General features: G+C 38.5%; 1 protein-coding gene across 3 annotated transcripts in view; it reads left to right on the top strand.

Moving 5' to 3' along the window:
* CA10 (carbonic anhydrase 10) overlaps positions 1 to 14023 on the top strand; it is an 821067-nt gene that overhangs the window by 645810 nt on the left and 161234 nt on the right. For all 3 annotated transcript variants that reach the window (XM_043902702.1, XM_043902703.1, XM_043902704.1), the window contains exon 4: positions 11642 to 11827. In XM_043902702.1, coding sequence (XP_043758637.1) covers positions 11642 to 11827 — 186 coding nt within the window. The remainder of the gene's footprint in view (positions 1 to 11641; positions 11828 to 14023) is intronic.

Genomic DNA, 14023 nt, shown 5'->3' with positions numbered 1-14023 from the left:
ATATTGTCAAAATGGCTATTCTACCCAAAGCAATCTATAGATTCAATGCAACCCCTAGTAAGCTACCAATGGTATTTTTCACAGAACTAGAACAAATAATTTCTCAATTTGTATGGAAATACAGAAAACCTCGAATAGCCAAAGTAATCTTGAGAAAGAAGAATGGAACTGGAGGAATCAACCTGCCTGACTTCAGACTCTACTACAAAACCACAGTCATCAAGACAGTGTGGTACTGGCACAAAGACAGAAATATAGATCAATGGAACAGAATAGAAAGCCCAGAGATAAATCCACGAACCTATGGACACCTTATCTTCAACAAAAGAGGCAAGGATATACAATGGAAAAAAGACAACCTCTTTAACAAGTGGGAAAACTTGTCAACCACTTGTAAAAGAATGAAACTAGAACACTTTCTAACACCATACACAAAAATAAACTCAAAATGGGTTAAAGATCTAAATTTAAGACCAGAAACTATAAAACTCCTAGAGGAGAACATAGGCAAAACACTCTCCTACATGAATCACAGCAGGATCCTCTATGACCCACCTCCCAGAATATTGGAAATAAAAGCAAAAATAAACAAATGGGACCTAATGAAACTTAAAATCTTTTGCACAACAAAGGAAACTATAAGTAAGGTGAAAAGACAGCCCTCAGATTGGGAGAAAATAATAGCAAATGAAGCAACAGACAAAGGATTAATCACAAAAATATACAAGCAACTCCTGAAGCTGAATTCCAAAAAAATAAATGACCCAATCAAAAAATGTGCCAAAGAACTAAACAGACATTTCTCCAAAGAAGACATACAGATGGCTAACAAACACATGACAAGATGCTCAACATCACTCATTATCAGAGAAATGCAAACCAAAACCACAATGAGGTACCATTACACGCCAGTCAGGATGGCTGCTATCCAAAAGTCTACAAGCAATAAATGCTGGAGAGGGTGTGGAGAAAAGGGAACCCTCTTACACTGTTGGTGAGAATGCAAACTAGTACATCCACTATGGAGAACAGTGTGGACATTTCTTAAAAAACTGGAAATAGAACTGCCATGTGACCCAGCAATCCCACTTCTGGGCATACACACTGAGGAAACCAGATCTGAAAGAGACATGTGCACCCCAATGTTCATCGCAGCACTATTTATAATAGCCAGGACATGGAAGCAACCTAGATGCCCATCAACAGAAGAATGGATAAGGAAGCTGTGGTACATATACACCATGGAATGTTATTCAGTCATTAAAAAGAATTCATTTGAATCAGTTCTAATGAGATGGATGAAACTGGAGCCCATTATACAGAGTGAAGTAAGCCAGAAAGATAAAGAACATGACAGCATACTAACACATATATATGGAATTTAGAAAGATGGTAATGATAACCCTATGTGCAAAACAGAAAAAGAGACACAGATGTACAGAACAGACTTTTGAACTCTGTGGGAGAAGGTGAGGGTGGGATGTTTCAAGAGAACAACATGTATATTATCTATGGTGAAAGAGACCACCGACCCAGGTGGGATGCATGAGACAGGTTCTCGGGCCAGGTGCACTGAGAGGACCCAGGGGAATCGGGTGCGGGGGGGGGGGGGGGGGGGGGAGGGGGGATCGGGATGGGGAATATATGTAACTCCATGGCTGAATCATGTCAATGTATGACAAAATCCACTGCAATGTTGCAAAGTAATTAGTCTCCAACTAATAAAAATAATTGAAAAAAAAAAAAAAAAGACAACCTGCTAGAGAAGAAAGAATCCTAAAGGAAAGAGTACCAGCACTTCTGGTAGGGGTGAGAAGGGTTTCTATATGGAAAAATAAATTGAGACTATTATTAAAATTCTACAGTGTAAGTGGCAAATAGATTCAAGGGATTAGACCTGATAGAATGCCTGCAAGAACTATGGATGGAGGTTCATAACATTGTACAGGAGATGGTGATCAAAATCATTCCTAAGAAAAAGAAATGCAAAAAGGCAAAATGATTTTCTGAGGAGGCCTTACAAATAGCTGAGAAAAGAAGAGACGTTAAAGGCAAACGAGGAAAGGAAAGATATACCCATCTGAATGCAGAGTTCCAAAGAATAACACAGAGAAATAAGAAAGTCCTCAGTGATCAGTGCAAAGAAATAGAGATATACACTAGAATGGGAAAGACTAGAGATCACTTCAAGAATACTGAAGATACCAAGGGAATATTTCATGCAAAGATTGGCACAATAAAGGACAGAAACAGTATGGACCAAACAGAAGTAGAAGATATTAAGAAGAGGTGGCAAGAATACAGAGAAGAAATATACAAAAAAGATATCTTAATGATCACAATGGTGTGATCACCCACCTAGAGCCAAACACCCTGGAGTGCAAAGTCAAGTGGGCCTTAGGAAGCATCACTATGAACAAAGCTAGTGGAGATGATGGAGTTCCAGCTAAGCTATTTCAAATCCTAAAAGATGATGCTGTTAAGTGTTACACTCAATATGCCAGCAAATTTCAAAAACTCAACAGCGGCCATAGGACTGTTAAAGGTCAAATTTCATTCCAATCCGAAGGAAAGGCAAAGACAAAAATGTTCAAACTACCACACAAAGGGCACTTATTTCACACTAGTAAAATAATGTTCTTTACTAGTAAAGTAGTGCTACTACTACTAGTAGTGCTGCTACTTTACTAATAAAGTAATGCTTAAATTTCTCCAAGCTAGGCTTCAACATTATGTGAACCAAGAACTTCCAGATGTTCAAGCTGGATTTAGAAAAGGCAGAGGAACCAGAGATTAAATTGCCAACTTCTGTTGGCTCATAGAAATAGAAGAGAATTCCAGGAAACATCTACATCTGCTTCATTGACTATGCTAAAGCCTTTGACTGTGTAGATCACAACAACCTATGGAAAATTCTGAAAGAGATGGGAATACTAGATCAAGTTACCTGCCTCATGAGAAATCTGTATGCAGGTCAAGAAATGATAGTTAGAACCAGGCATGGAATGATAGGCTAGTTCAAAATTGGGAAAGGATTATGACAAGGCTGTATATGGTCACCCTGCTTATTTAACATATATGCAGATTACATCTTGTGAAATCCTGGGGTGGATAAAGCACAAGCTGGAATCATGATTTCCAGGAGAAATATCAGTAACCTCAGACTTGCAGATGCCAACAGCCTTATGGCAGAAAGTGAAGAGGTAGTAAAGAGCCTCTTGATGAAGGTGAAAGAGGAGAGTGAAAAAGCTAGTTTAAAATTTAACATTCAAAAAATTACGATAATAACATCTAGTTCCATCACTTCATGGCAAATAGATTGGGAAACAAGGGAAGCAGTAACAAACTTTATTTTCTTGGGCTCCAAATTCACTGCAGATGTTGACTGTAGACATTAAATTAAAATATGTTTACTCCTGGGAAGAAAAGCTATGACAAACTTAGCATATTAAAAATCAGAGACATTATTTTGCTGAAAAATGTCTGTCTAGTCAAAGCTTTGTTTTTTCCAGTAGGCATGTGTGGATGTGAGAGTTGGACTGAGGGCTGAGCACCAAAGAATTGATGTTTTTGAACTGTGGTGCTGGAGAAGACTCTTGAGAGTCCCTTGAGCTGCAAGGAGATCAAACCAGTCAATCCTAATGGAAATCATTCCTGAATTCATTGGAAGTACTGACGCTGAAGCTGAAACTTTAATATTGGCCACCTGATGTGAAGAGCTACTCAGTAGAAAGTTAGCTACTGGGAAAGATCAAAGGCAGGAAGAGAATGAGACGACAGAGGATGAGATGGTTGGATGGCATCACTGATTCAAAGGACATTAGTTTGAGCAAGCTGTAGGAGATGGTGAAGGACAGGGAAGTGTGAAGTGCTGCAGACCATGGGGTCGCAGGCTAGGACATGACTGAGCAACTGAACAACAATAAAATATTTAAATTCTAAAGTTTACAGGGTCACTGAGAAATGGAGTGCAGTATCTCTATGGTAGCTTTGAAGCTGTTGTCTAAGACGGTGGGAAGAACATGAGCTTTTGCTCAGAAAGTCTTTTGAGTGGAAGCATCCTCTCTTGCTCCTCACATAACCTTGAATAGTCATTAGCTTTTACTTGTACCTATTTTATGATCCAAAATGTGACATGGCATGTGAAACATAATTAGTTCTCAAAATTCTTTTGTGTCCTCTACCCTGACTCTCCCATCCATCTGTGCTAAGAATCAACCTTTGTTCATCAGATGACAGTCTTTCCCTTTTACACAGCTGGAAATCTGTTTCCTGTTCTATACTCTATTTGTAGTGTTGCTTTTCCATGAATGCTGTGGGGAATTATTTCTGAGTATTTAGAGGAGATTTCAGACTGCCTTGAGAGGGAATAGAAATAGAATAGAATAGAAATGTCACATAAGCTTTGTAACACACCAAACAAGTAACTGTTTATTGGGTGTTTTGTAGTTTCTGAAGGTGAGATTCACTCAAGCTTAGCTGTCCACAGTAGACATCAACCATACAAGTGCTATCTCCATTAAGCCAAAAGAGTGTCAATATATTTATTTTGTGAATTAGGTCTTTTAAAAAAGATTGACTTCCTCTTTTTTCCACAATCTGATAATAGGGAGATTGACAACCTGAAGGACTTGAGCAGAATCATCTCTGATATCCCATGCAAACTCAGAGATAAACCTATTGTTGTGTATATAACCAATTTATTAAAATCAATTTACTTTAAAAGTTATTAATAACTTGTTTCTTTTTAATTGTTCTGTAATTCAAACATACATTATTACAAACTGGCTCTCCTCCCATATGACTGATGTTTGGATAACAACTTTAGTATAGTTGACTTTTTAAACTATATAATACAGAAATTATGTGTGCATGCATGCTAAGTCACTTCAGATTCTTTGTGACCTTATGGACTGTAGACCCCTAGGCTCCTCTGCCCATGAGGTTCTCCAGGCAAGAATATGGAGTGGGTTGTCATGCCCGCCTTCAGGGGATCTTTCCAATCCACGGATCAAATCGCATCTCCTGTGGCCGCTGCGTTGCAGGCTGATTCTTTACTGCTGAGCCACCAGGGGAGCCCACAGAAAATACATGCTATTATATGACATATATCACCCTGTATGTGTGGTATCAGCACAGCTGCTTAGGAGCTATTTAAGGAAGATGTAGTAAAGAAATTAAATGGGATTTGAAGATAAATATGATAGTTATTTTTTTTTTCATGACACATTACTTTTTATTGTTTTCTTTTTTAAAATTAATTTATTTATTTTACTTTACAACATTGTATTGGTTTTGCCATACATTGACTTGAATCTGCCGTGGGTGTACATGTATTCCCCATCCTGAATCCTCCTTCCACCTCCTTCCCCATCCCTATGAGTTAAATTGTCTGAGTTATGCTGCCTGGATATTTGGCCAAACACTATTTTGGATGTTTCTGTGGCGGTAGTTTTGTATGATATAAGTTTTTAAGTCAGTGGGCTTTGAATAAAGCAGACTTCCCCTCATAATTTGGCTGGGCCTCATTGCATCAGTTGAAAATCTGAGTAGAACAAAAAGACTGGCCTCCCCAGGCTAGAAGGAATGCCACAGTAATTGGCCTTAGGACCTGAACTACATTGTCAGTTACTTCTGGGATCTCTAGCCTGCCAGTACACCTTTCAGATTTTGGATTCACTAGCCTCCATAATCACATGAGCCAATTATTTAAAATAAATCTCTTTCCACATTGTATTGATTCTGTTTCTCTGGAGAACCCTAATATAATAAATAAACCCAGACATTATGAACTCTGAACCACTATGGGTTTCCTATTCTATCAATCCGTATTTGAAGAATGCATTGTTTTGTAATCAGTTGTGTGATCTAATAGTTCCCATTGGTTAAAAGTATAGGCCAGAGACATGTGGGATCAAGCTCTGGCTCCCTTGTTCTCTTTGCCTCAAGACACGAAAAAGCCACAGAGGTCAAGGAGAACAGGTATGCCTGTGGAAGGCCTCCACTCTATGCAGGCTTGGCCCCATAGCTTCCCATCCAAAAGGAAGCAAACAGCACAGATCTAAGTACCACACTGGATTTGGTGATGGAGAAATTGTGAAGATTAATTAAGCTCAGATTTAGTACTTAGCACCATGTGTGTGTACATGCCTGCTCAGTCATGTCCAACTCTTTACAACCCCATGGACTGTATGCAGCTCACCAGGTCCCTCTGTTCATGGAATTTCCCATGCAAGAGTACTGTAGAGGGGTGCCATTTCCTCTTCCAGGGGATCTTCCTGACCCAGAGATCAAACCCAAGTCTCCTGCATCTCTTGTATTGCAGGTGGATTCTTTACTATTGAGCCATCCAGGAAGCCTGTACTTAGAACCATATCTGACACCAATTAAGGAGTCAAACCAAGATGCCAAGTGTTATAAAGAGGATTGTTGCTCATTTTCAAAGAATGAAAAACCCCTTAAAAATATTTGGCTGAATTTTTTTTTCCTTCTAATGCTGCAATGTCAGCAGAATGAAAGAGGAAATGAGTCCATTAATAAGAGGCCCTGGTTAATTGTGAACTGCTACAAAACACTGTATCTGCCATCTTAGAACAGCCAACTTTACAATGTGAGCATTTGCTCATATCAAGATCATTGGATTTGGAATCAGGAGATAAAGCATTGAGCATTCACCAACCACACTTACTTCTCTCACTTACAAAATGGGCATCACATCTCTCATCTCATTTTGTAGTGAATTAAAATAAAATGAAAAGGAGAACTGTGAGGCAGCCAGAGGCAACCTGGATATCTCCTGCAGCTTCAACTTATATCCTGAATGGTCTGAACTCAGTTTCCTGGTCTGCATAATACAACTTTTTTCCAACATGCTGTGCATCAAAGTAGTTCACTGGGAACACTGTAAATTAGCATTGCAGGTAAGAAGACACTGCTGCAATGTTAATTACTACAGTGCAGATGTGCTATTAGATATCATATATAATGTTGTCAAGCCTTTATTTTTTAAATTAAAGTGCAACACACCATTACCTTGGCTACACAATTTTGTATTTGCTTGTTTGTTTGTTTGTTTTTCTCAGTGTCTGGGGGAAGGATTGGGGAATGGAGGTGCTGTCTCTAATTGTTAGAATACATAAGCAAATGGTAGAATTTCAGATGGATTCCCCATAACTTCCTTCCCTCACTCTGGTCTCTATAATAATGGATATTGTGAGTTTCTTGAGGGCAGGGACCATTCCTGGTTTCACTCACCACACCGTCCCCAGATCCTAGAACATAGACAGAGGAATGAATAAAGATAGAGCCTTGGAAGTAGGAGGAGTCTGGAAGTATGGAGTGGAAGAACTAGAAGGAACACTAGTTTATTCCTGGTTATCCTGGTTTGAAGTTTGCTTTGTGGCCTTCAAAATGATCTTGGATATTTCCCGTATCCGAAGCTTTAAAATCCAAAATGAGAGGCAACTGAATCATCACAATGTGGAAGTCAATAAAAGTTCTTCATTGTGACTTTTAGAAAGTGGCACTATATTCCATTGGGCTACAGTCTCTCGACATCAGGTCCCTTCACATCAGCTAGACACCCACTGTCAAAAGTAAGGAAAGAAAAGAATTAAAATGTTTGATCATTACATGTATTAAATCTCACAACAAACTCATGAAGGAATTTTTCCCAGTTTTTTTATGTATAAAAATCACATCTTAACCACATCTTAATACATATATTAAAACCACATCTTAACACATATCTTAAAACCACATCTTAACCTTAACTTGTACATTCAGCAGTATTAAGTACAACCTCCATTCACCTCTAGAACTCTTTTTTTTTTTTTTTTTAGAACTCTTTTTGTCTTACCCATCTCAATGGGCATAACTCTTTGCCCATTAAGCAATAACGTCTATTCTTCTCTGTCCCTCCTCCCCAACCCCTGGTAACCATAATTCTTCTTTCTATTTTCATGATGTGACTATTCTAGGTACCTCATATAAGTGGAATCCACTTACATTTGAAGTAATTACTGAAGAGTTTATTTCTATCATTTTGGTATTCATTCTACATGTCTTATACTTTTTTATCCCTCATTTTCATAGGAGAAATTCTCTTGTCTCTATTTTACTATTAAGGAAACTGAAGCTTCAAGAAATTAACTGAACTACCCAAGTAACCAAGAGGCATATTAGGAATCTTTTGACTCAAGAGCCCTTTATTCTTGTCTCTACTTTGTATCAGGGTGTTTTCTAAGTACTTGGAAAGTGCAGACAAACATAGGACATGGTCTCTGCTTTGCTTCAGTGGGCAATAAGTTTCTTAGGAAAGTTCGACAAACACACTGAGATGATTTTTAGAAGTGCAGGGAAGTCAAATATACTTGTTTGTTTGAATAGAGCACATATCCTCTAATAATTTGAAGTAGCTCCTGTATACAGCTTGCATACTATAGGTACATCATGAATGTTGCTAGTTGAATTAAGGTCATTTGAAGAGAATTTGAGATCCAGTTCTGCTTTGTGGGATCCACTTTTGACAGCATATGGATTTGGCAATAGACAATAAGCACTGTAATGTGTACACCGTCTAACCCAGAGTTTGCATAATGAAATATCTCTGAACTAGTAAAAATGTTTTTCCATAAGGATGTTCATTGCAGTATTTTGTTGTTGTTGTTGAATCAAAGATCCAATTACAGTGCTGCACAATTTTCACACAAATGATTTCAAATAATCCCATATTAATCCCTTTATTCTTTTACTCCTATATTGCTTCCCCCTCCTTCCCTCTCCCCACTGGTAACCACACTGCAATATTTTTAGCAATAGTGAAAAGGTGAAGGGGCTGTAAAGATTCAACAGTAAGTTATATATTTTTACAGTGGAATATTATGAAACCATTTCAAAGTGATATTGCAGCAGAATGGTTAATAACCTCAAAATATTCAAGTGACTAAAACTAATATATGTTTGCTATATATCAGTATAAAATGATATGTAATAAATATATTAAACTATTATACATGATAGTATATAATATATTAGATATATACATTTTAATATATTTACATATATAGAAATCCATGTGAAAATAATTTATTACATATATAAAATGATTTCATTAAAATATGGGCCTATATGGTTATGAGCATGAAGAGGTATATACCAAAATATTAGTGTTGATTATTGGTTAGCTGTGGAATTGTGACTGAATTTTTTTTTCCTTGAGCTGTTCTGTATCTTCCTACTTATGTATAATTCCTATGTATTATCTTAATAAGTAGAAAAAAAATAAATTTTGCTTAAAGATTAAAGCAGTGTCAAACACAAATCTATCTCTACCATTTCAATGCAAAGAAAGCCTTGAACTGAGACAAGGAAAGAAGGCAACCTCTCATTTTGTAACACTGATTAAATATACATTTATTTGAGATTGGAAAAAGAAGTAGAGTCTTTGATATGGATCATTTGGTTCAGGGAATAGACAACTTAAAAAAAAAATAAATCCCTTTGTAAGATATAAAGTATCAGAGGAAGTGCAGCCTGGGCCTCATGAAGGAACTGGAACAAAGATGTGCAAGGGATTTCTGAAGGTAAAGTAGATATTATCTCCAATTCTCTGTCTCTGCATAGTTTCCTCTGCCACTGTTGGCATATCTGCTGCCTTCTCTTACTTTGGTAAGACTTTCTAGCTGACCAGCAGACTGGCTATCTGAGACCCAAGTGACTTTCTAGTTCAGCTACTCTAGACTGTCCAGAGTTTTTGTTGATAGTTCCAGACTCACAGGACAGAGAGGATGATTAGCTTAATATATGTCAGTTATATTTTGCTCTATAACAAATCTCAAAGCTTAGGTACTGTAAACAGCCAATTGTTGTTTTAGCTCCACAGGGTATAGAAAGCTATGGTCTGTGGAAAATTCTTCTGGTTTAGGCCAGACTAAGCCAGTCAACTGTTGGATCAGTCATAGTATGGCCAGTCTAAAATGGCTTCTACTGGGATGGTTCTCCTCACTCTGGTGTCATGCTCTAACAGGCTATCCCAGGCTTGTTTGTATGTTGGTCTCAAGTTTCTGAAAAGGAGTACAGACACATGCAAGGTCTCTGAAAGCCTGCTCTTTGAATTAGAATATTGTATCCAACAAGTGACAAGACCTGTCCAAATTCAAGGGGTGAAAGAGAAAACTCCTATCTTGATGTGAGTAGCTACAAGGTCACATTGTAAGTAGAGTAATTACAGGGAGAGGAAGAATTCTAACCATTTTTTGCAATCTGCCAATAATCTGCCAAGGACCCAGGCTGACACAGGTTCCATCTTGTAGCTGTACCACACTTACATATTTCCATATTGCCCCCTTGATTGATACATCAGGTGAAGAAAGAGACTGGAGAATTGTGCATAAGTGTTTCACTGTTTCAGCCTGGAAATTACACTCGTCATGGCCCCTCACAGACCATGGCCAACATCAGTCACATGAGCTCTACCTTATAGCAAGATGGTGTATTAATAAGTCAGTGAAATATTTAATGAGCACTGCTGTCTCTGCCACAATGAGAAATCTGTAGAACTAAAATAACGAATCATTCACAGGACTGGTGTTCGGGAACTGTAGGGGCAGGTAAGGCTAATGCTATAGAGCAAATATATGAAAAACCTTTCTAATGAAGTTATCAGAAGTTATGTGAATCCCTTAAAAAGTCCCTAGGGCTGAACCCAAAGAAGTCAGAGTAAATGGGTAGAAAATCCAAGTAGCTCAGCAACCAGTAGCCCAGAAGCATATCATCCAGACCCATTCAAAGTTTCCTTTAAACTTTCAGTCTGCTCCTAGAGCTAGGTTGACCCAGGAGACCAAGGCAATGAAGTTCCAGGTAGGATTCAGTGTTTTAGAATCAAGTGTTGAGAGGCACTAAAGTCATAGTCAAGAAAATGAAAGTGAGCATCAAGTTAAAGAGGAAAGAAGGAAAAGAGACAGTAAGTAGTAAGATTAGCAGCTTGCATGGGCTGAAGCAACATGGAATAAGAATCTGTGAGATGAGAAACTTGTATGAAACTCTTTAACTCAACATTGAGGCCATGAGTTGCAAGGACAGATCAACACTCTGACTCTGTACAGGGTAAGAGAAGGACCTAAACAAGACACTCCAGACTGGATGTTTGAGACTTCAGACCTAAGCCTCAGTCTCCCTGTAGAGTTTGCTCCTGTTTACTCATTTTATCTTCCTCATCTCTCTCTTGGTCTTTGTAACATCTCATCCTTACTAATTGCTTTCTTCAATTTCTCATACCTGAGATTTTAACTTTTGAAGCATCTTTCCATTCCAAATATTTATGGTAAGAAGCCAAGTTAATTCTTTATAAGGTGCAGTGGCCAAAATATTAGTCACAGTTGAGGAGGTCTCCTTTGAATTTCTACCTCAGATTCCTAATTGACAATGTGGCTTATGCCTCACAGAAAGTACCATAGGGGCCATGTAAGACAGGAATGCCCTCTGGGAAGCCTGTCACTTCCTACTCTGTATGTGGACTTAGCTTAGTGTCTTGCTATCCAAAAGAAACAGAAGGGATTGGTCTAAACACCATGCTGAGTTGAGTGAGAAACTTAGAAATGGAAGAAGAGCCTTTTTTTACCTGTTGCCCATTGTCTTGCAGGTCAGTGGAACCATGTACAACACTGGAAGACATGTGTCCTTGCGTCTGGACAAGGAGCACTTGGTCAACATATCAGGAGGGCCAATGACATACAGCCATCGGCTGGAGGAGATCCGGCTACACTTTGGGAGTGAGGATAGCCAAGGGTCAGAGCACCTCCTCAATGGACAAGCCTTCTCTGGGGAGGTATGTGGGTTATTGAAGTAGTATGAGTAAGTGCCAGTTAATAAAATGTGATGCCTATTTATATCCAAGGTGGAATGACAGATTGAAAGACTCCTCTTGAATCTGTGAAATAAGAAGATCTGTGCCTCCCTTCTCCATCTGTCTTGTGCAAGTTGATATAGATGTTTATAATGATCTTCCACTGTTTTCCAGGGAAACCACAGTGATACTTGAAAGTTCTTCCTGAGACACTGGTGAAGCTCCCTTGTGACTAATGCCATAAGATATCACTAGAACATTATTTCAACCCTAAACCCTCACCTTCTATGTGTGTCTTCATTAATAGTCACATTATCTGGGCAATCAGTCTTCTATATGTCATATGTGTTCACATAAATTCCATAATTATCCCTTCTGGTAGAATGGGTCTTATTCACACAAAACTATAACTTATAGCAAGGTAAATGTCAGGTAGCTAAATAGTCTGAGTTTCCCTAGGATGGAAAGGTCATTGTGTGAGTATCATCATGTTCATTGACCCAGACAGAATTCAGACCACATCAGTGAACCAATTACTCCTTCAGTTATAGACAAGAGCTAGAATTTAAATGAATATCATATGTGTTATGACACTTGACAAGCAGGGTGTAGTTAATTTGACCTGTTTTGCCCCCGTTACATGTGAGGATGGTTATCATTAGAGGTCAGGCATGCTTATATGCTAAGTACCCTGTAACTAGGTTTCTGTTTAAGAGTTCTCAATAACTGATGTCAAGAGTACCCTCTTGAAATAACAGAAGTATGTATTTCACTATTGATTTGGTCTTGACTAATATTGATTAATATTTTTAATCAAGATCATATTTAAACTTGGCATCTCTGAAAAAGAGATCTGCAAGCTTAATGAGGACAGTGGCCAGATTTTCATGGTCATTCAAAATATATCAACTGAAGACCTAACTAGGTACTGTGCTAGTTACTAGGGACATGGACATTAAATATAAAATAAAATAAAGACAGAGCTCCTACCACAGAGGAGCTCAAAGACATGCTATCTTCAAATCAGTAAAGTATAATGCCATGCTGTAGGGTCTTCCTGATGGTGCAGTGGTAAAGAATTAGCATGCCAGTACAGGAGACATGGGTTCAATCCCTAGGTTGGGAAGATCCCTTGGAGTAGGAAGTGGCAACCCATTTCACTATTCTTGCCTGGAAAATTCCATGGACAGAGGAACCTTGTGGGCTACAGCCCATGGGTTCACAGGAGTTGGACACAACTGCAAAACTGAGCATGCCTGCACTCTCTGCTGTAATGGAGATGTAACAGGGCCCTGGCTAACTTTAAGGAAGAAATGACAAATTTTTATTGACGGGTTCAGAGTAAGCTTCACAGAGGAGGTGCACTTTGAACTGGGCTGAGAAGAGAAGCAATGCAAAACAATTTTAAGTTTGGGAGTCAAAGGTACACACTAATTGTGTGCCCTTTATATGGTTACTTAATCCTTCTAAAGCTGAGTTTAGACCCCTCTCTAGTTGTTTTGAAAATTAGGTGGGATTAAAGATGTAAGGAGCACCAGAAGTACTCAATAGTTGATAGACAGTAAAGATAAAGCAGGAAATGGGGGACAGCAAAGGCCTTAAGTTGTGTCAAGGCACTGTGCATGGATTTCATCTGTGATCTGTTAGTAAGGGCTGCCTAGAGGACCAGGCTGAGCAGGACTGACTCTCCTTCCTATATCTGTAGGAAACAGTTCTAGGAATGATTTGGGTTGTCTTCCAAAGGGACATGGGCTTTACTGCACCTTCTAATGCCAGATTCCTACCTAACCTATGATCTCCTTAGAGGAATTGTTTTTCAGTTGGATTCTGCTGAAGGTTAGCCTCAGTGAAGTAACTATATTACAACCTGTATGTTAACATTTTATTTTTATTTTGAGTTATTTTCAGAGCCTCCTTTGGTTTCTATTTGGGGTTATCCTCTGAGAGGACCCAAGTAGACACTTCAGGAACAAAGCATGTGTTTATTTTGTTGATGGTGAATAATCACATTGCCATCTGCCCCATCTATCATTACAGATTGTGATAAGTCAATTAATGTCAGGCATTTTCCTTGGCACAATGGAAGAGTCATTTATCTGAAGAGCTGTAGATTAATTGCAGTCTTGTCTAGTGAGGTTATTGTAATTGATGGCAATCATTTGCTTTGTTTTATAAAGC

This window comes from Cervus elaphus, chromosome 5, assembly GCF_910594005.1.
Source record: "Cervus elaphus chromosome 5, mCerEla1.1, whole genome shotgun sequence".
Taxonomy (NCBI): Eukaryota; Metazoa; Chordata; class Mammalia; order Artiodactyla; family Cervidae; genus Cervus; species Cervus elaphus.
Note: the sequence above shows the minus strand (reverse complement) of the source record. Positions and strands in the feature narration are given on the sequence as shown.